The sequence below is a fragment of the Rousettus aegyptiacus genome, unplaced genomic scaffold (assembly GCF_014176215.1).
Source record: "Rousettus aegyptiacus isolate mRouAeg1 unplaced genomic scaffold, mRouAeg1.p scaffold_m13_p_11, whole genome shotgun sequence".
NCBI classification, from domain to species: Eukaryota; Metazoa; Chordata; class Mammalia; order Chiroptera; family Pteropodidae; genus Rousettus; species Rousettus aegyptiacus.
The window spans coordinates 54,972,529-54,999,620 of record NW_023416286.1 but is presented as its reverse complement, the minus strand read 5'-3'; the positions used below and the strand labels follow the sequence as shown (position 1 = coordinate 54,999,620).

At 35.3% G+C, this 27,092-nt stretch overlaps 2 protein-coding genes across 5 annotated transcripts in view; both read left to right on the top strand.

Annotated features, from left to right (window-relative positions):
- The window catches only part of LOC107499213 (basic immunoglobulin-like variable motif-containing protein), a 52,398-nt gene extending 48,112 nt beyond the window's left edge, over positions 1 to 4,286 (top strand). For both annotated transcript variants that reach the window (XM_036228816.1, XM_016123184.2), the window contains 3 exons: positions 556 to 756; positions 1,875 to 1,959; positions 3,629 to 4,286. In XM_036228816.1, coding sequence (XP_036084709.1) covers positions 556 to 756; positions 1,875 to 1,959; positions 3,629 to 4,201 — 859 coding nt within the window. In that variant the 3' untranslated portion in view covers positions 4,202 to 4,286. The remainder of the gene's footprint in view (positions 1 to 555; positions 757 to 1,874; positions 1,960 to 3,628) is intronic.
- A 122-nt stretch (positions 4,287 to 4,408) lies between these two features.
- LOC107499225 (protein-lysine methyltransferase METTL21E) lies at positions 4,409 to 27,038 on the top strand. 3 transcript variants are annotated; one of them, XM_016123203.2, is made up of 5 exons: positions 8,843 to 8,970; positions 9,939 to 10,018; positions 19,830 to 19,996; positions 20,714 to 20,831; positions 23,320 to 27,038. In XM_016123203.2, exons 2-5 carry the CDS (start codon positions 9,949 to 9,951, stop codon positions 23,721 to 23,723), a joined length of 759 nt encoding a protein of 252 aa, XP_015978689.2. In that variant the 5' UTR covers positions 8,843 to 8,970; positions 9,939 to 9,948; the 3' UTR covers positions 23,724 to 27,038. The 3 variants fall into 3 exon arrangements, 2 of the variants coding, with proteins under 2 accessions (XP_015978688.2, XP_015978689.2); XM_016123202.2 differs by having other exon boundaries at positions 4,409 to 10,018; XR_001594215.2 differs by lacking the exons at positions 8,843 to 8,970; positions 23,320 to 27,038 and adding an exon at positions 13,334 to 13,392 and having other exon boundaries at positions 9,942 to 10,018; positions 19,830 to 21,988.
- The last annotated feature ends 54 nt before the right edge of the window (positions 27,039 to 27,092 follow it).

Genomic DNA, 27,092 nt, shown 5'->3' with positions numbered 1-27,092 from the left:
GTCTATATAGAAGTATGTCCAGCATTTTTAAAACTCAACATGTTCTTGGCATTTTTACATCTTATTAAATATTCTTGGGCCTATTATTGTAGCTGATTCAAGGTAAATAATATAGGTGTATTATTTCCATTTTACATCTGAGAAAGAGACCCACAGAAGCTGTGACTTTTGCGTGTGTACGGACTCTGGAGGGAGATTGTCGGGGTCTGACTGTACCAATTCTAGCTATGAAATCTTGACTTCTGTTTGCGTTCAGTTTCCTCATCTGTGAAGCGAGGAGAGTGATAGACCTGTGCTCATGAGATAATTGGGTGTGTAGAACAGTTAACAGTGCGCAAAGAACAGAGTAAGCTTTAATCGGTGTTTGCTGTTACTATCTATTGTGGTTAATAGCACTAAAAATAACAACATTGTGGTGTTTTGTAAGTTATAAGATTTGTTTTGGAGTTAGGGCTTAAGTTTATGTCACCTAATTTTAAGTTTAGCTCTTTATCTGGAGTGCATCTTCTGTGATATCTTATTGCTTTATAAAGACTTGTTTCCTTTACTTTATAGAGAGTGGTGGCATGAAGCTCAAAAAAATAAGAAGATAAGACCTAATCCTTATGACACCAAAGTGAAAAAAAAATTAAGAAAGCTGGAGCTCTCACCTGGCTTTCCTAACCCAGCTATTGCAGATGCCTACCTGAAACCTGTTGTGGATGACTCCAAGGGATCATTTCTGTGGGGGAAACCTGATCTTGACAAAATTAGAGAATATCCTTTTGCTGAAAACATAAAGGAATATTGAGCTAGATATGTATTTTGATTTAAAACTTATGTAACATGAACTTGGATCAGTTTTTTCTTAATATTCCATTTATCTAAGATGTTCCCTTTAGTTCTTCTTCCTTAGTTTTTTTCTTTTGGTAATAAAATGCACATACAATTTATCTTCTTAACCATTTTGGTGTACAGTTCAGTGGTATTAAGACATTCACATTGTCGCGCAGCTATCACCACTGTTCATCCCTATAACTCTCTTCATCTTGTAGAACTGAAACTATATCCATTAAACCATAACTCCGTATTTTTTATTCTCGCATCCTCTGGCATCCTACATTTTGTCTCTATGATTTTGACTCTTCTGAGTATCTCATATAAGTGGAGTCATATAGCATTGGTCTTTTTGGGTCTGGCTTATTTCACTGAGCATAATGTCCTAAAGCTTTATCCATGTCGTAGCATGTATCAGAATTTCCTTTCTTTTGAAGACTGAATAATATTCTATTATATGTAAATCTCTTGTTTATCCATTTATCTGTTTATGGAAGCAACCTAAGTTGCTTCCACATTCTAGCTATTGTGAGTAATATCCTTAGTTTTAAGGGGGATCTTTATATGAAATAATTAGTGGTAAGCATTCGTAGATTTAACCATATACTTAAATATTATTTTTTTTGAGAGAATGGAAAGATAATTCTTTTTATTATTGATTTTCATTTCTGCATATTGAAATAATCATTGATAAGATGTTTAAAAGTTTGCAATACAGTTAATCTAACTACAGTTTTTTTCTTTCAAAGAAATATATATGATATCTGCAACTTGTTTTTATTGTAGGTTAAGCTTTTTTCGTAGTCATAAGTCTTAGATGTCCTAAAATGAAAGTTGGATATATTTTATCTTAGAGGATATTGAAAAGAACATAATACCAGGTGACTTTGTTGAAGTCATTTGTTTTGTTACTCTTTCTTTTACCACATAGCATCTTTATAAATATGAAAATCTTTGGGGATATGGAGAATGGAATCAAGGATGGGTTATTTGGACCTTTTTATTTATCACTTGTTTAAATATCTTTTGAAACATTTATAAGTCTTAACTGCCTGCATATTTTGTCAGCGGTATTTTGGCTGGAATAGGACGAAGACTGATGAGTCTCTGTTTCCCGTATTAAAGCAACTGAACGCTCAGCAGGTAATCATGTTGCCCCTTTTCCTAAGTTCAGGATAAAAAGTAAACTTAGGATGGCTATGAGCCAGTTGTTAAAGACTAGTTACTCTTTTATTTTAGGGCATGTAACATACATTTTTAAATGATTATACTTCAGATAACAGAACAGAGGAAAACAGTCCTTAGGGCTGGACTTTGGTGTCCTTTTGATTCATTCTGACTTTGAAAAAACCAATCTAATAATGGATTGCATACTGAGGTGTTTATAGTTAAATATTTTATTCTTTTAGAGCTGTTTTATTTTTAGCAAGTGTAGGAAATATCCATTCCAAAGCAATTCTGATCATTAATGTCTTAACACTACTTAATTGTGTGGACACATCATCAAAGACAGAAGTTCAGTCATTATGGTAGATTGGCAGGAGAGATTTTTGAGGAGAAAAAGGCCTTTGTCTGGTCCTCAGTTCCCCTATGTAGGTAATTGCATCTTGCTTTATATGTACGTTCCTGTACACACAGAAACTTTCTCCCACCCTAGAGGCAACCCACATAACATACATGCAAGTAAACCATTTAGCAGAAATGAGACCAAATCCTATAAGGTATATATTTATATTAAACACTTTTCCATTAGGCTGAGTTAATTTTGAAAAAACATAAAACTGAGACATTTCCAGAAAGAGTTACCCATTATTCGATGACTTTCCATACTGGAAACACTGTATGCCAGCAGAGAAGGAGGGTAATTGGCTTAATGACTGATTACTCCTTAATTACAGGTAAATTTTATTGTAATAGTTTTCCTTCTTTTCATTCTGGAAGTTAATTTAAATTTATATCCTCAAAATTAGAAAGTAAAAAAAATGAATTTGAATTACTTAGTATATACTTCATCTACTATAGATTTTAACATTTAGTTTTATTATTAAAAAAATTTCCCCCTCCTTCCCACGTATATTGTCATAGACAAATGCAGTTTAATATATCTACCCTCTCTAACTATTAATGTAAGATTTTTTCTGTGGATTCCATAATTTCATAATTTCAAATGACCAGATTACATTTCATCAAAGAGATTTGACTTAATTGGTTCAGTTCACTTAGTGGACCTTTAATTTTTAGGTTTCCATAAGTAATGTTGTGATGAATGAACATTAGGCATATAGCTTTCCCAAATGTAACTGTTTTTAAAGAATGTCTTCCTAAAAGTGAACCCGCCGAACAAAAGGCATGAATATTTTTATGACTCTTAACATATAATACTATGAATTTGCCTCCTAAACGTTTTGTGTCATGATTATATTTTTAAAAGAAGGAAGTAGTGGAATTTAGAAACAAACCCCATGAAATTGTGTTGCTCCAAAAGACGATGATGTATTTGGCTCCTGAAAATATATTTAATTTTCTTTGAGTGCCTAGGAAGGGCTTTCTTATTTGAGGCACAGACAGAGGACTTCATTGACCGAGGTGGTGGAAGTACTGCATTAATGACCGAGGTAGTGCAAGTACTACATTAAGTATAATAATCTAGAAGGTAAAATTTACTGTCAGTAATTTAGTTGGGAGAGAATTGGCTTTTGAGAGGTAATGAGTATTCGTTGAAAGGGTTATTCAATGCCAGTGATCAAGGTGGAGCTCTTTGATTTGCTTTAGAAATTTTACTTGTCTGATTTATTTTTATTTTATTTTTTAGACACAACTACGAATTGATTCTTTCTTTAGATTAGCTGAACAGGAGAAACAAGATGCTAAGGGTATTAAGAGCCGGAGACTTAACAGAGCTGTGACATGTATGCTGAGAAAAGAAAGGGAAGAAGCAGCCAGTGAAATAGAAGCAGTTTCTGTTGCCATGGAGAAAGAATTTGAGGCAAAAGGTAAGACCCAGAAGAGAAGCATAGCAAATAAATGGAAAGAGTCATCGAGCCTGAAAAGAACGAGGCTTTTGGATTCAAAACGAGAGAGTAAATGTGGTGGGTTTTTGGGGGAGGCCTCCCAGTCATCTGATGCATCCTCAAGTGAGGATGCTGAATGTTTACCTTTAATGAACATGCAGCAGGGAAAAGCAGCTGGAGAGGCAAAATTCAGCTCTTCAGATTTGCAGAACACAGTGAAACCAGATCCTGTAGAGGATGAAGGTTCGATTCTGAGCAGCTCCAGTGACGATGACAGAGAGAAAACAAAACCAGTCCTGGTGACTGCCAGATCTGTGTTCGGGAAGAAAAAGGGGAAACGAACTGTAAAAGGAAGAAAGAAAAAACTAATTTAAATGTGTATTCTCTATAATTGGGTACAACTTAATATTTTTGTAATAAATTCGTTGTGAGGAAATAAAAAAATGAAATATATCTGCACAGTGTTTGTGTTCAGTGTGTGGTTTTTAAAAATATGGATGCCGAACTTGACATGTATTTATTTTTCAGTATGTTACCTTTTTCTGGTGTTTACTCCTTTATGAATGTTTCCTTGTATTTCTTTTGTCCATGTTTTTATTATTGTACAATGTGTGATGCTTTCTGATGACATTTAAAAAAGGAGAAGGGATTTATATTGATCAATACTCACTGTAGATGTGCTTCCCTCTGACTTTCCAACCTAGATGAGAGGAAAGGTATCTTCTTTATTTCTCATTTTACAACAGTGGCAGTTCCACCTAACTGCATAAAGTCTTGTCCCCCACTGCTTCCCATTTTCCCTCAGGGTCCACTTAAAAGGAGAGCAGGAGGGAACCTCCCTGCTGCAGCATACTTTAAGAGTATGTCTGCTGTGGTTATAACAAAATAATTAGGAAACTTAAATGGGGCGCATGATTCCTCCTGTGAACATTAACTGTATGGGAAGCTCTGTACCGTAGTGTTCACTTTTAAAATACTTCAGTTGTTCCAACCTGTAAGTGGGTGTGGAGGCTCAGACCTGCGGTTGAACCAGTCAGTATAGGTAGGTTAACTGTAGGAGTGGCTTCCAGAGGTCGATTATTGTTAACAGAGCCTTTTCCTCCTAGTGGCCCAGGTAACGTTAGTTTATGATGCCTCCTGCTGAGACTTCTCAAGTATGGTATTACCAATTGGCCTTTGGCCTTCAGGTCCTCTCCTCTCAAGTCTGTGTCTTTCTGGCATTTTGGTATTTCCATCTCTACTGATTTCCTTTCCTCAATCTTCAAAATAGTTGAAAATCTTCACCAATGGAAACCAAATACAAATAAATACCTTTAAGCAACTTTGAGTGACTCCTTAATACTTTTTATAGGCTCTCACTTATACTTACTTTTTAGCCCTACTTCCCAAATACTTGGACTATAGCTGCTGTTTTTGTTTGCCCATTATTTATTCCTTCCTAATTCAGAATATGTTTTCTATTACTATCTTCTCTAGCAGCCTTCTCCAAAAGTCAATAGTAACTTCCACATAAACTTAAATTTAATGCTTTCCTCTAGAGGTATGTGAAGCAGAACATTTTTGGAGGTAGAGGGGGACATTAACTTTTTCATGTTACTTTCATTTCTCAAAGCTACTTATAATTGGGAGTTTTCTGCATTTGTGTTTGTAGGTAGGATAATAGTTTTGCTAAAGAAATTTTGTTGCTTTTGGTCAATAATTTACAATGCTTTTGCACTTCAATAACTGCGGCAAAGTGTAAGCTGCTATAACAAAGATGTTCATATATAGTGGCCTGAATAAGCTGGAACATTATTTATCTCTTACTGGCCAGTCTAGGCTGGTAATGCAGTTGTGCATCATGAAGTAATTCAGGGTCTCAGGTTCAGCTGTTAACCTAGGCTGCTGTCTCATTTAAATGATCTATACTGGGTCACTGCTACATCTGCATTTCTGTCTGTCGGAAGAGGAAATAAACAAAGTCCAGGGCAAATAGAATGTCTTATATTAAAAGTGACTAGAAAAATCACTTTTGCTCCCATTCCATTGGCCTGAACTGAGCAGGTTCTTCAGAATATACTAGAAATAGTTAATGTTGTTTCTTCCTCAGCCATGTACCAAGGAAGAGGGGAAAAAGGGATATTCAAGACTATTAGTAGCTTATGTCATATGTATATTACTTATAGAAGTTTGTTATTATATCCTTTTTTCCTTTAACCCTATGCCCAAGGTATATCCTTTTACAAGGGAAGAAACAAGGTATATCCTTTTACAAGAGATGTTAACCAATTTTACCAAATTTACACATCTAGTAGGAAAACATTGTGACCTGAACCCAAATCTTCCGACTTGAAATTCGAGTTGCTATTTTACATATAAAACAAACAGCAGCAAAGCATTACACAAAGCATTTTGTATACTTATAACTTATTTAAGATGATGACCATCATATACATTTTTGATAAAAGTATTTTTCAGCTCATTAATATTTTCTTTTTCTTTAAATTTGCTATTAAACTCATTTGCTGAGCTCTTTATTTCATTGTATTTGCAGTTTGGTTCTGTCTGACTCAATTTTATAGATTCCAGTTCTCTGGTATAATTCTTGTCATCAATTTTTTAATATCTTAATCACCATTACTTTGAAGTCTGTGTCAAACAACTTCAGTGTCTGGGTTACATGTGGGTTTCTATTGTTTTCTTGGTATGGTTAGTAAATTTTGACTGGATGCTGGACATTGTGTATTAAAAATTATAGATGTTCTGCATCTTCCTCTGGAGAGGATTCCAGAAGGTACCCTGGCAGGCAGAAGAGGGGAAGATCATCTCACTCTGATCAGAACTAAGTGGAATTAAAGCTGGTTTACAGTCTTTGTAAAACTCCATCTTTTAGTCCCCTCCCCTTCCTAAAAAGTAGTTTTCTAGGAGTGCCACCTGACAGGGTGTTTCTTCTTTTGAGCTTTGCTTCGCTTTTAGCCACTAAATGGTTGGAAGATTAGCTTCTTGCTCCGCTTTTAGCCACTAAATGGTTGGAAGATTAGCTTCTTGTTCCATATATCTTACTGAGCAAATACACTGTATTTGCTCAGTGCTGAGTTTTAGGCTTATTTCTCTGTCCCTTTCTGGGATCTTAGGGCCCCAATTCCTAGTTGCCTTGCTAGCTCCAAACACTGTACTTTTGTTTTCCCAGTTCTGTGAGATCCCCTAAAGCTTTGCCAGCATCCTTCCATGTTGTCCTCTATTTGGCTCCCCAGCCTCTTTACACCAATAATCAGCAAAAGCTTGGAATTCTTGGCTGCTTTGGCAGCTCTCTGATGCGTGTGTGTGTGTGTGTGTGTGTGCGTGTGGTGTGTTTAAAATCTGTAATCAGTATAAGCAGAGCTATAAGTTACTTAAAGTTGGAGGCAGAAGTCTTTATGCACTTTTAAAACAGTAAAATATAATTGAAACAATCATTGTCATCACGACGGTTTAGATGATTGATTTAAGGATTCTGCCTCTCAAAAATCTAGCACTGGAGTTTCATGATCTTTTAAATAGCTCCTTGAAAAAGACAGGTGATTTTTATTCACCAAATGATTCTTTATTCTTGTGTTAAAAAGAGTCAAAAAGAAAGCGTGTTCTCTGCCCAGAATTAACTGCCTATGAATAATAGTTTTCATTGTAAAGAATTTTGCAGTTTCCAGGATATTTTCTACTACTATATTCATCCCATAAATATATGTTGTGTGCCTTTTATATTCATTTTATAGATGAAGAAGCAAAGAAATACACTAAGTAAATGCCTGAAATCACATGCTGATTATTAATGGGAATAACTAAAATCAGGCTCCCAGATTACAAGTCCTGTCCAATACATTAAGGTGACATTAATTCAGCTTTTCATACATCACAGTATATAAAGTATTTCTTAGTAGCTCTACCCACTCTCATAAGTTTATTTAACTTTACGGTATTGCTTGATTTTGTTACCTATGATAACTTGGTATTAAGGATATTTTTATTAAGAGAACTACCATATGATCCAGCAATTCCTCTTCTGGGTATTTACCCCCAAAATATGAAAACACTTATTCACAAAGATATATGTACCCCCTTCATTCATCGCAGCATTGCTTATAATAGTCAAGACATGGAAACAACCTGTGTCCATTGATAGACATATAAACATGCAATGGAATACCACACCGTGAAAAAGCTGAAATACTGCCATTTGCGACAACATGGCTCTTAAGAGTATTATGCTAAGTGAAGTCAGAAGAGGACAAAAACTATCCCTTTACTCATGTGGAATATAAAACAAAAAGTAACTAACAACAGAAACTTATGGATATAAGCAGCAGAATTGTCACCAAAGAAGACGGGGTTTGGGGGAAGATAAAGTAGCTAAAGGGGGTCAGGTATATGGTAATGGAAGGAAATAACTTGTGGTGGTGAGCATGCAGTAGAGAAGACAGATGTTGAATTATAATGTATAATTGAAAATGAATTATTAACCAATGACATCCCAGTAAATTTAATTAGAAAAGGATATTTTCAGAGAACAGGGACTTCTATATGTACTCTGAGATGCAGCTCTGCAAGCACATTGGCAGGTGCACAGGTGGATGATAACCCTCAGCCTTCCTATTCAGTCAGTGTAGGAAAGAATCTTGGTAATTTGATTCTTGCGTCCAGAGTACAGCTGCACACATTCTCAAAACATTCTGCTGTGGTTGTCTGATTCTGAAAATGATGCTTGCACCCAGACATGTGACATCTGAAATACGTGCCTTTGTCTGTGAGGACGTCATAACTATAGAGTTTTAAATAACTCTTGGCATCAAAATTAAAAAATGGATTGCTTCACTCAGTCTTTACTTACTTTTCAAGAGCAGTTTGTACTCACCAATTAATAATCCTAGTTCTGTGTTTGGGACACTCCCATAGAATATTCCCACTGTTCTGCCCGTAGTTATGGGCATTCTCACTTCATTGTATAACTAGAGGCTCTGAAGCTGCAGCTGTCAGGATCCTAATCTCGTCCTTGAGGACTCACTGCCAGTGTGTACAGTAGCAAGCTGCTTGGTGCTGTTAGCCTTTCAGGCACCATCAGAATCTCATCAGCAAAACAAAAGTTGTGGACGATACCTTTTAACCTTCCAGAAACAGCTAACTCATTTAGGTATGTCCGGACTTAATATTTAATAAATGTTTACCTTCAGGCAGACATGCGTAATAAAGGCCACTTTCTTTAATGGAAGAGAAACTAAATTGGGTACAAAACGGGACCAATGTTGCTATTGTTGAGCCATGTGACCCCTGGGATGTAATTTAGTTTAATTGTAAAAATAGTTCCTCATTTGTAAACTATAGGGAAAATAATTTGTCTTCTAACTTACTGTAAAGAAAAATTGGCTGTGAAAAATGTTTTAGGATCCTTAGAAGAAAGGAGTGATAGATAAATTCATGGTAGTACAGTGATTATTAAATGACCCAAAATCGAAATGTAAGAAATTAAGTCATTGCTTTCCAAAGTTGGAATAATGGCTCTTTTAAGCTTGTTCACAGGATATGCTTTGAGAGGCATAAAATAATTTCTTCAGTTTTAAGTATTTTGCTGAGATAGAATGGATTCTTTAAAGTAGAAGCTACTCAAAAGACCATTTGGCAGTTGGGCTGTTTCACATTGGGTATGTGCTAATGAAATATTGATGGCAACAACGCGAACTTAGAATTTATTGCTGTGTAAGAAGCTTTATTTTAGATTAATACTATGGTTTTTACTACACTGAAATGAGCCCATTTTCTCCCAATATTTTAATTATCTGTTAAGTTTTAGGATTACTATTTGACTAGTCATTATAAAGATGATGTCTTTCTTTGTGATAACTGAGGTAGCCCTTGGTGTGAATGTGTTTTCTTTCTCCAGTATATTCTAAATTTTCTGACTCCGAAGGCTTTGTTCAAATTTTTATTTGTACTAGATTGTGTTTCCATGGTATTTATTAAAGCATGATTTATTAATATATGATTTTAATATAATTTCCTTACAGTAGTTGAAGTTAAATTTTATTAAGGTAAATAGAAAAGCACTCAGCACATTTTGAATTAATTGCTACCATTTGCTATTTTAATGTATTATTTGCCTAGTTTTCAAGAAATGATCAAGAAAACTTCAATGTATAGTCATTCATTAGTTCATCGTTTAATGGATCCAGAAGCTCAAAAAGGTAAATTATTTTGTTTCTTTATGTAATTGGACCAATTCTAAGATGACAATTAACAGAATATAAAAACATACCTTTGCAGTTTTTTCCAAGTGCAATACACTAAATATATGATTTGAATTTCTGAGTTATTTCATTTCAGATAAGAAGACTGTAAGAGAAGTAAAAGGTTTTATGTAAAACTACACGTTTTTACTAATGCTTGGATGAAAGATGATTTTAGACTATAAAAACATTTCTAGCCTCTGTTTATGTTCCCTCTGTTGTAATTAGAGGCAAATATATAATGTAATTTGAACTCTTGGTGTAAGGAAAATTTAAGTTTGAATTCAACTGTCAGTGTAGTTATTTCAAATTGACCCACAATTTTTACATCATCTTGATTAGTATGCCTGCATGGATTATGTAATATAACTATCATTGTTGTTCCGAGTCAAGTGTAGACATACATTCTTGATATAGACTAGAATTATCATGGTTTTGTAGTATACATTTAATTATCTTGGCTTCTTTCTTTTTCTCTATGCATTATCTACACACTATGAATGTTTTCTAAGAACTATAGTTCTATTTTTTTTTTCTTTTTGAGGCATATCAGATGCCCTTTACCTAGGTGAGTATATCTTTAGGCCACAAGAAATGAGTGTATTCCCAGTGTTGGCGGCCTATGTGGATTAAATACTAATGGTTTTCTATAGTGATTTTTGCAAACCTAAACATATAAAGTCATAATCACTTAGAGAATCCAGCCATTTGGATCATTTGAATGGAGAAGTAATTTCTGTGTGGTGTATGAATAAAATTACATCATTATTAGTATCATTAGTAACAACACTTGGTTTCAACTGTGTGTAAATTACAAAGGAAACAGAAGAAGTTCAAGATAAAGTTGAGACAGAAAAAGTATTAAAATATTTTACAACACAAATAATCACACCCATAATCATCTATATAGTCAATTAAAGTTTTAAAAACATGTTCACAGGTACAGTGTTAAGTGGATTTAGTGTGTGGTATTTGGGCAGAGTCAGATGGCATTTTGTTGGAAAGGCTTCCACTAATCAGAGGAACACTCAGTTCTCAAATACTGAAGGATGTCAACTTGTCCTCTCCTCTTTTATACTTAGTATCTTGACCTTGGAAAGTATGGAGCACACCCATAGTCCAGTTCTATTTCAACACTGGTCTGAAGCTACCAGAATTATAGGATGTCACTTAGCTGTACACAGATTAACGTTAGGACCATAGCGTACTCTAAAAATTCCTCTTGTCTCTGGTTTCTCATGCTACATTATAATCTAAATTGTCTAAAACCTCATCCACATAAACTATTCCAAATATGTTGTTTACTTCTTACCAAAATCACTCTCCAGCTGTTAGCACTTGTAGCAATGTATTATTCAGGAGCAGGGTGCTCCTCAGGGTCTGTACCCTGAGAGCAGGTTCAGCCTAACCCAAAGGTTCAGTGATTCCTGTGCACAGTTATTCCTAAATTTGTGCCCCAACTGCTTGTTTGATGTCCTACATACTGCCTTGTGTCAGTTTGACTCCTTCAAAAAACATGCCAGAATGGGATTAAACATGTAAGAGATTTATTGGGGGAAATGTTTGTTGAGGATAAAGAAGGAACAGAAGTAGGCAGGGAGACCTTCTGACCATGATGCATGTCTGAAAACTGAGAGGGGAAAGAAAAAGACAGGTTGAGTAGGAAGAGCCTCAGAGTGCAACATGGTTCTCCCAAAGCCTCTGGCAGGCCGATGGGAAGTCCCTGAGCAGAAGTTGCCCATGAGAGGAGTGTCCTCTATGGAATGGGAATGGGCTGGCTTTAGTAGGCAGCCCCAAGTGGAAACATGACCTCTGAAGAGCCAAAGGGACAGCAGCTGGTACTGTTGGGCAGCTGTGCTTCCCAAAGCAGGTTCTCTTAATCTGAGTGGCACACCCCTCAGTGGGTGGCATGTCGTCACGTTTTTAAATATTCATTAAATAATTTTCCTTTGCTGATTTGCCCCTCCATCTATATTTTCAATTTCAGTTTATGACAATATCATATCCCTGGCCACCCATAAACTTGAAATCATCCTAGTCTTTCCCTTGTTCTTATACTCTTCATCATTAAATTTCATTTATTTGACCTCGTTATATTTTTTCCTACCACATACCACCTGTTTTGCGGCACCATCTTAATTCAATTTTTTATTATTTCTTCTTTTGATTGTTGTAACTGCCTTCTAACTGACTACCCCCACCTTGGGTTAGCTTCCTTTTTTCATCCTCTCTGGTTCTTTTCCCATAGCCTGCATAATCTTTGAAAAATTTAAATCTTGCCACATTTGCCTTCTGCTTAAAATTCTTCAGTGCCTCTTTATTATAGCATAAAATCGAGTCAGCATGACATAAAGTGTTTTTAATCTCATGCTGCTACCTCAACTTATCCTATATTCTAGTTCTCAGAGTTTCCCAAATTGGAATATTAGTCAAGAGTCTTTTTGCCAGTTGGCTGCCATGTGTGTAGTCTCCTTTGTCACCCTCTTATTTGACTCACAAACTCATAATCATCAAGGCTCTGGTCATTCTTTCCTGAAATCTCTGAGATATGGAACTGTCTCTTTCTGTTTTTGAGTTAAATAGTTAAGTCTCGAGTCTTCATTATAGCACTTACATGCTGATCTTTGTATTTATGGTGCCCAAGCATGCAACAAATGAGCAAATGAATGAATTAGCTATAACTGAGGCCTTTTGGCTGGACTCAAAATTTGCTCCTTAGCGATTATCTTGTATTTCTGGTCATGAGTCGGTTGACTCTTCAGGACCAAGTATAAGGTATTACTTAGTGATAGCACATGAATGTCTTTCACAAGGATCTTCATAAATCTTTACAGAGTTGAATTAATGGGTAATAGGGCTTTTAGAAATAATATTGTCTTAACATATGAAGAAAAAAGTTTATTTGAGTAATTCTGTTGCTATTTAAGAAACATCAAATTATAGTCTGAGACAATATTTAATATACCAGTTGGAATACTATAGCACATATAATTATGAAAGAATCATTCAACACATTTTACATGTTTTAAAAGTAACCTGAATATGTATCTGTTAAATAAGACTAATACATTTTCCACATATTGAATAAAAATAACTTAAATATAACAATCTGCCTCGGATGTCTTCAAATGTCTGGTTTAAATGTCAAGTTTAAATGTCAATTGTTGCCCTTGGGAAAGGTCTACCACTACTTCAGAAGTTCACAAATTCATACCTTGGTTCCTAGACCCAATGCTGCTGTCTACATTTGGACTCTTTAATCTCTTTTTCTAGATTAGTGCAACAGTCTTCTAATTAACTTCTAAATTAACCTTCAGCTGCTACTGCCAGAGGTAAGTTTTTAAATATCAAATTTCATCATGTAAGTTCCTGTCCTAACTATTTTTGTTGTCTCCTCCTCGCCTTATAGCCAGGCTTCACGCCTTGGCAGGTGTTTCATCTTCCTTAATCTTCTTTCCTTCTCTACCTGGCAGCCTTCCTCCTCTCCCAACTCGCTGAAATGTCTCCCTAAGAATGCTTTTCATTGTCGCATATGACAGTATTTCATATGTTCTTATGGCTACGTAATATTCCATCGTATATATGTACCACAGTTTCTTTAGCCAACCAGTCTATCACAGGACACTTCGGTTGATGGATGGACCTCGAGATAATCATGCTAAGTGAAATACGCCAGACAGAATAAGTTGAAAATCACATGATATCACTTATATGTGGGATATAAACCTAAAAGCAACAAATGAGCAGGACAAACAGAGACTCATGGACACGGACTATAGGCTAGTGGTAACCAGAGGACTATAGACTAGTGGTTACTAGTGGGGTGAGAGAGGAGGCGGGAGGTAGACAGGGTAAAGAGGGTCAAATACAGGGTTTAGGGGGAGGGTGGAGTGTGTAAAGGGGATCAAATATATGGTAGCTGAAGAAAATTGGACTTCGGGTGGTAAACACACAATAGAATATACAGATGTCAAATGATAATGTACACCTGAAAATTATATAATTGTATTAACTAATGTTACCCCAATAAACAAATAAAATTTTTAAAAAATGCTTTTCCTAATCTGACCAACTAGGGATCCTTCCCATAGCACTTTAGAAATATTTCTTTTATTGCACTTATCACACCTCACTGGCATTCATTTAATAGTCTCTTCCCACTACGATCCCAGCAGCAAATTGGAGTGCAACTAATTTTTTCCCCCAATTGCATCCTGAGCAGTCTCAGTAAAAGATGAATTTTCTTTCTTCTGCAAATGTAGTATCATTTGGTCCACTTGATTAAAGTTACAGCCTCTATATATTGTTGGAATTAAGCAGACCTCTAGACAAAAATGTTTATGAAATCTCAGGAATTAGTCTCAACATAAGGACTCAAGACTTTGACATTGCTAAGACATTCAAAAATCTTTCAGGTTAGCCTGAGAGTATTTACTAATCTGAAAATATCTTTAACATCTTTTTTCTTTTTAATCTAGATATTTCTTAAGCAATGACATCCATTTTTGAAAAGAAGATTCAACTGAATGACAGTCTTTCATTTAGTTGAGGGGTTTTTACCCAGGTTTTCATGACAGTCCTCTAATGGAAGCTTAAATTCACTTGTCATAGCTATTAAGACTTTTTTTTTTCTGGTGTATTTCTGTGATCTGACTCTTCCATTTATTATTGTTGTTATTGACCTTATAAGTATAAAAGAGATGAACACAGACAGAGCCTTCATTTTTGAAGGCTTGCTGCAAATCCAGCCTTGGAAGTCAAATCTCTTGAATTTTCCTCTTAAGAAAATCATCATCATAATGACTGCAGAATCTTGCTAATTTTCACTTCCTAATTAATTCTCAGGAGAACAAGAGCACCTGGTAGATTTTATTCACTATCAGCAAAGATTTAGTAGCAGGAAAATGGTGTTAAGACTTTTTTATATCAAAAACCATTAAAATAGATAAGCTCAAGATAGCAACATAATTGCTATCAATACTATAGATTGTTTTATTTACAATCTTTTAATATTTGTTTCAATGTTAAATTCATTAATAAAATAATACTCTAAGATTAAGTTTAACCTAAAGGTACAAATATCAAGAGTTTTCTGCTTTTCATATAAGGAAGCCAAGATTCATCATTTTGCATAACCTGGTTCTAGTTTTTTGTCCTGGGATCTGAGTGCTAAGAAATGAGAGACTATGTGTGGAAAAATTATTCTGCAGAAATGTAAATTAGAATTTCATTGTATCATATTATAATGCTATTAAGTTTTGGGGGAAATTCCTCTTCAAATCATATCTAAAAACCAAAGAATATCTACTCATTTATTAATCTTCTCAAGATTTATTCCCATATTCAATGAATAACTAAGCATGGACTTTGAGAGAAGTCCTTTTGTATATTATGTTTGGAGCTTAGATAGATTTTTTCCTTTTATTACAACAAGGCTACTTTAGGGGTGCCCTTAAAATAGTGCAGCTCTTTGTTTTAGATTTCAGTTCAGAGGTCCTTGTCATCAACTTTGAAATGGGTGGTGATATTACTAAAACTTAATAAACATGTCTTTTGATTTAAGTAAATACTATTAAAATTGTCACCTCAAAATATTTAAATAGACATTATTGCTGAAAAACAGCAAAGTTTTAAGATGGAAATAATTGTGTATATATATATGCTTTTAAGATCTCACATACTACACCTAGAGAAATTATTTTAAGCAGCCAAGTTCAGTATATTTTGGTTTCCTAGTATAATAATATATTAACATATGATTATAATAATATATTAACGTGTATTTTAAATCTCATTTCCTTATAATGGTAAAGATGTGGTCATTCCTAAAAAGAAATGATTAGCTCTGTTTATTTAGAAAAACCATTGAAAAACAGGAATCATTTGTTATTACATTGTAGTTTTTAGAGCAACAGCACTAATCTGGTCAACTAACCTTTAAAAAAAAAGTGCAAAGTCAGAGATGTCAGTTTGTAGCAGTAAATATTCACTGGCAAAGTTTTTATATCAAAGATTGGAACTTTAGGAGATGCTCCTGGGATTTAGTGTACTCTAACATCTATTAATCCCTAATTTCTTAGGTGACTTGTCAGAAAGCGCTGCATTTACAAGGAGTTTGCAAGGAGGCCCCAGAAAGCATATTTAGCTAAAGGTCAAAGAAGCAATTAATGTTCTCAGCTTTTCCCTAAAGAACTTCCACACAAACATCACTCCCCTCCCACCCTAAATCTTAGCAAGACAAGTGAATATAATAAAATGAAAGTTAAAATTCAAATAAAACATATTACTAATATTATTTGTTTCTAAATGTGAATGTATTTCATTGTTTAAGGGGAAATATAGTGAAGTATATTAGAAGATGGGGCTCTTGCTGAAGATTTTTTCATTTTTTCATCTCTTCGTTTTCTCTGTTTTTCTGCCAAGAGTCAATGTTTGTGGTGGTAGTAGATTGGGCCCTTCCTATGGTGTGTAGTGAAGTTGGAGTTCTTTTGGGGAATACTTGGTTTCGTCTGGATCCTAAGCAGCACTCTATTAAGAGATCACAGAATTTAGGACAGGAAATCATCTATATATTCCGCAGTCTGACGAGAGTTTTTTTTTTTTTTTCTCTGTGTTTCAGTGTATTTTCCTTTCACCTGTATTTTAGCCATTGTCATATAGCATTGTAATTGTCTATTTTCATGTTTCTCTCTATATACCTTTAAGTTTCACCAGCTTGAATTTTTTATTCTCAGTCACTAGACAATGTAGACTTTAGTAAGTACTCAGTGAATATTTGTTGAATGAATAAATGAATGAATTTCTTAGCCTGTCATCTGAAACACATCTCTGCCTGCTGAAGTCTGATATCACCCCCTCTCTCTTCACTATTGGCTTTCTTTTGTTTGCTTTTATTTACTTTATCTCTTACATTTCTTTAACATATTGTATCTCTATGATAGCACTTTTCTACAAGATGACATGTAGTTATTGCATTGAATTATAGAAATTCAGTTATACAGTGATCCTAGTCCAGCTAGGATCAAACGTCAATCTGATGTATCCCTCATATCTTGAAAGAGTGGTCTTCTTGTTTCTGTTTGATAGCTTCTGGAAAACTAATTTCTTACTGCTTTCTGAGGCAGGCCATTTCATTTTTGAAAAGGTGTGATATTTAGAAAAATATTAAAAATCTGCTTTATTGTAATTTTTCCCATGGGTTTAGATTCTGCTCTCTGGGACCCCTCTCCCGCCCCCGCCACTCCACACACTCCTATCTCTTCTATTTGCCACTCTTTCAAATTTGTGAAAACTTTTGTGTTCCCTTGGGTTGTTCCTTCTTTATTATGAAAATGCCGATCTCCCCAAACTGTCCTTATATATGGCTCAGTGTCAAGATTTCTCACCTCATAGTTTCTCCAGTTTCTCAGTGGCTTTCTAAAATGTGTTTTCCCACACTGAATATGGGGTTACAAGTATGACCTGAACTATTTCAAATAGAACAGAGCCTTTACCTCCCTCATCTTAGAACTTAAATTGTTAATATGGCTTGGGTGTATTAGCTTTTTTGATAGTTGTATTATAGTTATATTTTGACTAATTGAACTTATGGCCAATTAAATTTATATATCTTTTCCCCTCCACAAGTAGTGCAGCCTGAATGTGGACTTTACATTTGTCTTTATCAAATGGGGTCATTGTGGAAAAACTGACTTGCATCTAATTCAGGGTTTCTTCGTGGGGAAGTCATGAGGTACCACATGTGTTACTGAGGTTCAGGCAGTTGTGTTTATGCATTTCTAGTTTTCCCAAGGTCAGGGACCATGTCTGTCTGGCTAACTGCTGTCTTCTATCATCTAGTGCAGTGCCTGGCACAAAGCAGGTCTTCAGTACAGTTTTGTTGAAAAAGTAAAGGGAATAACCAAGGAACAAATATTCTTCTGGCTTAAGTTTTTTAAATAAATATTTTCTGCTTCATCTCTTCTTCTTTTAAAGAATTACAAACTATTTTTCCTTTTCTTGATGTCATAACACTATTTTTTTTTTTTTATACTCAAAATTCAGTTTTTATTTTCTGTCTTCTTGGAAGAGAACTAAGCTTGGATTCATTAGTGCTGGGGTGGGGATAGTGGCGGAGAGCAACGACAAGACTTGAAAGATCAGTTCATTTTAAGGATTGTTGTAAAAAATAAATAGCTTCTCTGTTAATGCAAGTCATATATTAGATAAGTTTAACTTAAGACAGCCTCTACCACAGTGATTTTTTCTCCTTAATTTAACTATAGAATTTTCTCCCTCCCCTCAGCATTATTAACGTGTAATTGACAAATAGGAATAGAATATATATAATATGTACAACTTAATGTTTCACACATTGTGACATGAACACCACAATCAAGCTAATTAACATATTCATCACCTCACATAGTTACCACTTTCTTTCTGTTTGTTTTCACGGCAAGAACACTTGAGAACTACTCTCTTAGTAAATTTAAAGTATACAACACATTATTATGATTATCTATAGTCACTATACTGTACATTAGATCTCTGAAACTTATTCTTTCTGCATAACTGAAATTTCGTACCCTGTGACTGTGACCAACATCTCCCCAATTCCTCCACCTCCCAGCTGCTGGCCACCACCATTCTACTTTCTGCATCTATGAGTAACTATAGAACTTTCAGTTGTAAAATCCTATATCACACAATCTAGTATTTTTGATTAGATGGTGATCTTATTTTATCATTTATTTTAATAACCAAAATATAATAACAACTCATAATAATAATAATTTGTAATCGTAGACAAGGTGCTAAGCACTTTACATACATCATCTTATTTAAATCTACCAACACTATTTGATTTAGGTTCTTCTATCTTTCCCGTTTTACAAATAATGAAATGGAGGCTCAGAAAGGATGTATATCTTGCTTCATAACTAGTTTGTAAATTCCTTGGGACTAGTAGTTCCTTTTTCAAATTGCATCTTAGCTTTTTAATAGTTTAGAGAGTGGGCTTTGGAACAACCAAACAAGGAATTCAAATTTTGGTGTTTTCATTTACAAGTTGCATGAGCTTTGTCAAGTTAATAAAGCTCTCTGAGTCTTAGTTTTGTTTTCTGTAAAAGTGCAAATAATAATGCATATCTCACAAGGTTTGTTGGAAAAATTACATGAATATCATACACAATGTATTTAATGTGGTCTGGCATGTGAAGAAGGTGCTCAGAAATTGAGAGTTAATGTTGCTTATTAACCTTATATAATGTCATGGATGTTATGATGCCATGAGTTGCCCCAAAATTAAAACAAAAATAAGTAACAATAAAATGATACAAGAGGATATTTTGGGTATTATAAAAAAAATTTTTGTCTTAATAAAGGGAGGTCATAAAGGATACATATTACTGAAATAACTGAAATTGCACTATATAGACAATGCAAATAGTTGAGTTCATATGTTCCTTCACCAATTGTTCTCTTGTTCTAGATGAACATATTTTGGTTCCTTAAAATATATTGCTTTAAAAACACTTATTATTTGTTTCACATAGTGTTTCAGAAATGGACAGTGGTAATTTCAACTTCAGTGAAAATCGGAAAGATGTTGCTCTTTTGATGTATGAAATGTTAGCTTATGAATCATTTTCAAATAGTTTACCTTTCTAGTCAAGGAATATTCAAAAGTAACAGAATAAGTAGAAACGTTGCATTTCCCTCAGGTTCTTTCTTTTTTCATGGTTTAACTAATATAACCACAATATTTGCCTCTTCCTTTTTCTTTCAGAAAACGGAGAGGACAGTGATGACAAAAAAGTGGTTGTAGAGATCACAGCAAGATGTTTCATTCCAAGTCTAATAACCACCACTTCCTGGGAGGGATTTCATTTTGTTGGTCATGAAATTCGAATTACTGAAGCCACAGACTGTTATGGTGCTGTTGTTTGGCCCTCGGTATATTTGATATAAAATTTGCTACATTTCAATTATTTTCAGTCAGTTTTATCCATTATTATATACTATATTGAGGAAGAAGATAGGTTCCATGGTTCTACTTTATGACCTCAAAGAACACTAAAATTTTGAAATCATGAAATTGGGAAAATGGTTCTACCAATTAATTCTACTTCTGACTTATAGGGTTAATAAAATATGTTGTTTACACCTTAAATTTTGTGTGACAACAGGTTTTAGAATAGTAAACATTTTATTTCCCATTTAACTGGTTCTATTTGAGTTAAACAATTATCATGAAATCTGTGCCAGTGTCAATATGCAGAATATTCTAAAAGGCCACCACTCCTTTACCAATTGTCCCATGAAGGGTGCAGACCCCTAGCACTGTATTCTCTAATCTCACACATGTCTTTGAAACGACTATTATTATTAGAAATTGCTTTCTTTAAAGATAATAAAACTTAAGCAATTAAATTCCATATTTTTAATTGTGTCTTTTCTCAACAATCTTCAAAGACTTTTTCTAGCCTAAATGTTGAACCATTGAAGGATGCACTTCTGTTGATAATTTTTTTAGTAATATATGTGTATACACATAAATATGTACATATACACACATACCTATCATAGCATTAGTGGGATATTTAAGAGTTTAAAAGTACTTTTTGTTATTACTTTTCAAGTACTACTTTTTCTTTTTTAAAACTTTCATAGGCCCTTGTTCTATGCTATTTTCTGGAAACAAATGTAAAGCAGTATAATATGGTTGACAAAAATGTGATTGAAATTGGAGCTGGAACAGGGCTAGTCTCCATTGTGGCAAGTTTACTTGGTAAGTAGATATTTTTTGGGTTTTGGAGAATTTAATGATCAAATATCCTTAGTTGCTTTTACTATCCAGTATACTATGATCTGGCCTATTTTTAACTTCTTAATTGTTTAAATGGGCTTCATCAAGAAACTACCAATTCTAAAGTCACGTTACTGGTTTCTATGAGAATTTTTTGTGATGTTTTATTCATTTTTCTCATGGAGTGCTCAGTCACAAATATATTCTAACTGGGAGGTGCATTTAAGCTCCTGGCTGCTAGAGGAGATGTACAAAATACTAGGTGTAAACAGAATCTACTGCTGTCGATTCTACTGTTCTTTATTTAAATTTTAGTCCTATTTCAACATTTCTATGTAACCATTTGTTCCTTTTGGGTTTTAAAGTTCTATACTTTTATGAAAAAGCACCTGTTAGAATAGAGATGGTGAATTAGAAATAACATAAAAATCATGTCTGCTAATTTTATGTTTGCCTTTGAATTTATTTTGTTTATTTTTATCCTTCTTTTGCAATATCTTGTTCTCTCACCCAATCATCTTTTCCAACTAAATGTGCAGTAGTCTCTATGTATGTCTGAGTCTGCTCCAGTTTGATCTTTTTTGTTGTTGTTGTAGTTATCTATTTCATTGCCTTAATTTAGCTGCCTTTTCTGATGTGCGCTACGCAAATCTGTCTTGATTTCCTTGATCTTCAGAAGAACACACCTGCCACTTTAAAATCTTGAGAGGAATTCAAGATTTAGCAATTTACAACTTTCTAAACACTGGGAAAATATAGGATCCTTGATGTACTCCCAAAATATTTTTTTAAAAAAATTTCTATCCTGACATTGCTTTCCAAAGTTACCATTTCATTTGACATGCATAGAATCAGGGGCACTATTGGATTTATACCTGAAAGCTTCCCAATCTAGGAGCAGAATTTGTATTTGGTAAGTCATTTATTTCATTAAAAAGAATTGATCCTGGGGATGGCTCCATGGTGTAGTGGTTAGTACATCTGCTTTACATGCAGAAGGTCCTGGGTTCATGCCCCAGGTGGAGCTATGGACCATACCCTGGGTGTGCCAACCCTGGGCGCATGCCATGAGCATGCAGAGGGGAGACACACTGCCTTCAGAGATCCAGTTCTTAAGGGGAAAATGGCAACATCCATAAGTCAGGGGCAGAAGTGGGGAGGGAGGGAATTAAAGAGGGGAAAAAAGTTTTTTAAAAAAGAATTGATCTTTTCATTCTGCTTATATAACTTGACACACATATCAAAAGACCAAAGCTTTTTTAAGTCATTCTAAAAGTGGTGGTGTTTTTCTCTCTAGTTGCAAAGATATTAATAGACAGTTTATATTCACTATAAGTAGGGGTGTATTCTTTATCATGAGATTTTTAAAAGATTTGTTGAAAATAATGGACTCACCCACATTAGAATGTGAAGATTTATATTTCTGCGATTCTACCAATGATATTCACATTTCCCTCCCATTTTAATATTTTCTGCAAAATACAATCAGTGGCCAGAGAAATTTGCCATCGTGGCTAAGAAATGGGTTCTTAACTGGTCTGGGCTGAACTAGACTTCTCTTCCAGTTCCGCTTTCCTCTTCCTAACTCGAGTCTGTTCTTGTCTAATGATGTCGAATTGGCCAAACCTAGATTTATTTACGCATTATTTTTAGGCTCTGCTGCTGCTACTCAAAGTTCACTTTAAGGGCCAAATTTTATTGATTATTGGTTTCTATAATTTTGCCCCTTCTAATTTGTTTATGAAAATGACCATCACTACTTACTTTTAACTTGGGAATGGTTTATATCTTCATCTGAGCATTCTGTACTGCATCTATGATCTTTGGCTATATGAGCACTATGTGCATGCTGTGGCTAGGTTTTAAACACCTTTTGATGGGGAGACTCACACTTATAATGGGTTCAAGTTGAAAACTGGGGCATAAACATGGCTGTCATACTTTCGATGTAATGCCTTTGAAAAGTCTTTCCTTCCTTTGCTTCTCATACTTGAGTCCTTCCTATTTAACGAAAGGATGCTCAGTGTTATATATGCTTGGTTTCACAGGACTGGGTATCTTTTAGGGAGAACCTGTTCATCTTTCAGCAATAGCTTCTGATTTTTCCAGTGAGGGTACCAAATATTTTGAGTTGTCTTTTCTCTTGATTATTTTTCTCCTAGCGTGTAGTTGATAAACAAAAAACAACAGCAACAACAGCAACAACAGCAAAATAAAACAAGAAAAATCATGAGAACAGAAAAATGCAATGGAGTGCAAAAGTATCATGGGAACCTAAAATTTTTTTTAAGGGAAGACGTAATGCTCCCCTAGCATGCATTTTGAAGGGGATTTCTCTCCTGTGTATACTGACCAGTTTTTCCTTTGGGACTAACAGTTATGCAGAATTACAAAATGCATGTTGGCTTGAAACCTGATTGTTTACTTTATCCCATGAGGGTTACTTTATCTACTGTCCTTTGCTTCACAGGTGCTTATGTGACTGCCACAGATTTGCCTGAATTACTTGGAAACCTGCAATACAATATTTCCCGAAACACCAAAATGAAATGTAGACATTTGCCTCAGGTTAAAGAACTCTCCTGGGGCATAGCTTTAGACAAGAACTTCCCCAAGTCCTCCAATAATTTTGACTATATCCTGGCGGCTGATGTTGTCTATGCTCATCCTTTCCTGGAGGAACTCCTCATTACCTTTGACCATCTGTGCACAGAAACTACCATCATACTCTGGGTCATGAAATTCAGGTTAGAGAAAGAAAATAGATTTGTAGATAGGTTTAAGGAGTTGTTTGATCTGGAGGAGATTTCTAGTTTTCCTAGCTTGAATATTAAGTTGTATAAAGCCATGAAAAAAAATCAGAAGAGTGTATGATGTCCTCAAAGGAGGACTTGGAAAGTGAAGGTTTTTTTCTAGTAGATTATGACTTTAAAGAAGATCCTGAATAATCTGCTGTAGCACTGACTTTCCCAAGGGGGGATGCACACACATACACACATGCACCTGCCCCCTGATATAGCAATGGATCTGGAGGGTGGCGAAGCCATACTATGTGGTTATTAGTTAGGACAATGTCTGCTTTCCGTATCCCTTCACAGCACCATTTTTTATTATGGTCATTTTAATAAATGGTGCAATTACTATAATTTTTAATGTATAACTAGAGAATGGTGGTTTTCAATAATGGCATTTCTAAAATGAATATCCTTATTGTTTTTAACATAAGCATATGTGATTCTCTATTTAGAAAGAAAGAAATGGACTATAGTAGGATCTGCAAATAAATCTGAAAGGGCAGATACATGATATAATGGTAAACGTTGGCTTATTGTGGTTTTTATTAGTGCCAGCTTACAGGCGGTCTATCATCTCTGCTTGGCAGGGTGGGCTTCCAGTGCAACCTCTGAAATCAATCAAGCTTGTGGATTTGAGGTTATGGGCAAGGACATTTCACTCTAGCAAATGAAAAATGAATGGAAGCAAACATAAAAACAGTTGAGGTTTTGGAGGAGTTATTGTTTCATTTTTAAGCCAAACACAGTTATTTTGTATCACAGAGACAAATAAATATAAAAACTTTGGGTCAAAAATACACATAAAAAGATTTAGGCTCTAATCTCAAATAACCAGCTAAATGGCTGGTTTTAAAGTTTAAAGCTCTTCTGTGAACGTATTTAGATCTAGATATTTGAAAGCCTATGTGATTTTCTCACATCAGCCTTAAAGATTAGAATAAGTCTGAAGTAATTAAAGTCAGTGCAAGGAGAGCAAAAAATTAAGATTTTGTATCATGTAACAAGAGTGTATTGGTCGGTAACTACTCTTTAGTGTCCCAGTAATGTTTGCTAGGCTATCACTGTGCCCCCATGGTGATTCTTGTTCTCTTAAGCACAGCCTTTTCTGCTTTGCCAGAAGTTCTGTCTACTCAGGGCTGAGGAGAGCTAAAAAGATTACTTTCTAGGACTCTGACCAATAAGACAGGGTACAAATATACTCCCAGTAGATTTTTTGGTATGTGCAATTCATAGGACCATCTCTCAATAATTCACAACATTTATATGGCCCTGTGTAGTTTGCACAGACCTGTTGCATACATAGTCATATAATCCTTACAACTATTCTAAGAAGTATAAGTAATATAATCCTACTTCACAGATAAAGAAACTGAGGCTGAGAGGGGTAAAGTCAGTTGCCTCAGGCTTGTTTGAGTCTAGAGCTTGTGTTGTTTACCATTGCACTGTATTTATGTATTTAAAAGGGTAATTTTCATTCTTTTAAATGAATGAAGTCATTTCTTCAAAATGAAATCAGTACCCAGAAAGGTAAGCAAATACATTAGGAAATGATGAGAACTGTTCCTCCTTAAATCTTTTTCTCTTGTTTTCTTCCTTAACTGGATGATCAGGGTAGGCTCATTTAAAAAGTGACATTTAAGCAAAGCTTGAAGTTGGTAAGAGAAGTAGCAGTGCAAAACATGGAAAAGTGTGTTTTAGGCAGAAGGAACAGCCATGCGAGGACATTAAGGCAGGAACACGCCAATCCTCTAGAAGCAATGTTAAAGTCGGTGTGCTTGGAACAGGGCAGGCTGGGGAGACTGGTGAGATATGGCCTTGGAGAGGCTATAGAGGGTTGGCTTGTGCCAGACTTTTGTTGTGGTCCGGGTTCTCTGCAAGCAGACTCCGAGGCAGAATTCGGTGTGCAGGTCACTTATTAGAGAGTGCTGTTAGGATCAAAACCTGTGGAAAGGAGTGTAAGGAAGTAGGATGAAAGTAGAGGTCAAACTGCAATGCAAGCCCAAGTACAACCTCAGCTGACCCCCACATGGAGTGCTGGACCTGGAGGTGTCTCAGGTTGGGTGAAGACATCTGCGTCTTGATTACCCCATGTCATTCAGTCACTGGCTGCCCTGGGAAGGCTCTGTGATCTTAGATGAGGTGACTTTCTTTAGCTGAAGCAATCCCTGAAGACGTTGACAGCTGAGGGCCCCCTGCCAGCAGCACTTCCAGCAGTGAGGTAATAAGGCATCCTGGAGGGGATCTGGGCAGCACCTCACAGCTTCCACCACAACCTTTAAGACCATAGAAAGAATTTTGGCTTTTTCTCTGGTTAAGTGGAGAATCACCAGGTGGTTTGGAGTAGAGGAGTGAAACATCACTCCATGTAAGGACAAATCTAGCCAATGTTTTGAGAATAGTTATGAAGGGGCAAAGGGACCTATTAGGAGACTGTGGCAGCCATCCAGGCAAGAGAGGATGACAGCCTGGAGCAGAGAACGTGCCCTGGAGGTGGTGAGAAGTGGTCAGTTCTAGATGTGTATGGAAGCTAGAGCTAACAGACCTTCCCACATATTCAATATGAGTGTGAAGAAAGAGGGGAGTCAAGGCTGACTCTAAAGTTTGATCCGAGCTACTGGACATAAAGTTAGAGGCATCAGCTTAGGGATGGTTTGTAAAGCTCATTCAGGGAGCAATGGCGAACATATAGAGAAGAAGGACTAGGCCTGAGATTGGCCAACATTAAGAAATCAGACATAGGTATATTTGAGGAGTTTTTTTGAGGTTCTGTCCCACCTCAAAGTTATATTAGTATCTGTTAACTCTGAAGTATGTATTTACTACCACAGTGATTTTTGAACTGGTCCAGTAGAGAGGTCAAAGTTTCCTCAAAGTTGCCTCAAAGACTTCTGCCTCAAAGGAGTGTCAGGTGCGGCAACAGGAATCTTGGGGTAAGAAGTGGAAAAAAAATGGCTTCTCTCCTAAAAAATGTTTGAATATCACTACTAAGCTATTTTTAGGTAGAAAAGATAAAATGTTCTTGTTTCAAAGACTGTTAGGATCGAACCAACCATATGGTTCATAATAATTCCTTTTTTTCTAGGTGTCAATCTGTCAAACATAGCATTAAATATCCATTGTTTTATTCTGTTTATAGCATACATTTGCAAATTTTAACACCCGCCCACACATACTGTGCCTCTCCTGTTTCACTTCATTCCATGTGCTTGTATACTTTTATCTTTTTGCTGTAGTTTCTCCACACTTTTCTATATTCAATTTTACAAAAATTTAATTTTAAAAGCTGTAACTTGAGTATGCTTTTTCTATCTTACAATTTTTCTTTTATGGCTAGGAACTGATTTAACTTTAATTTAAAGGAATTATACTATGAATTTTGCCTTTATCTGGCTTTTTTTTTTAGAGAAATTAAACTATGTTACTGAAAACCTCAATGCAATTCTTACAG

Bases quoted from the DNA above. Each gene is read 5' to 3' on its own strand.
- LOC107499225 (XM_016123202.2), top strand. From the start codon at position 9,922: ATGTATTATTTGCCTAGTTTTCAAGAAATGATCAAGAAAACTTCAATG. The intron at 10,019-19,829 runs GTAAATTATTTT...TTTTTCTTTCAG, and splicing joins GGATCCAGAAGCTCAAAAAG to AAAACGGAGAGGACAGTGAT. The intron at 20,832-23,319 runs GTAAGTAGATAT...TTTGCTTCACAG, and splicing joins CATTGTGGCAAGTTTACTTG to GTGCTTATGTGACTGCCACA.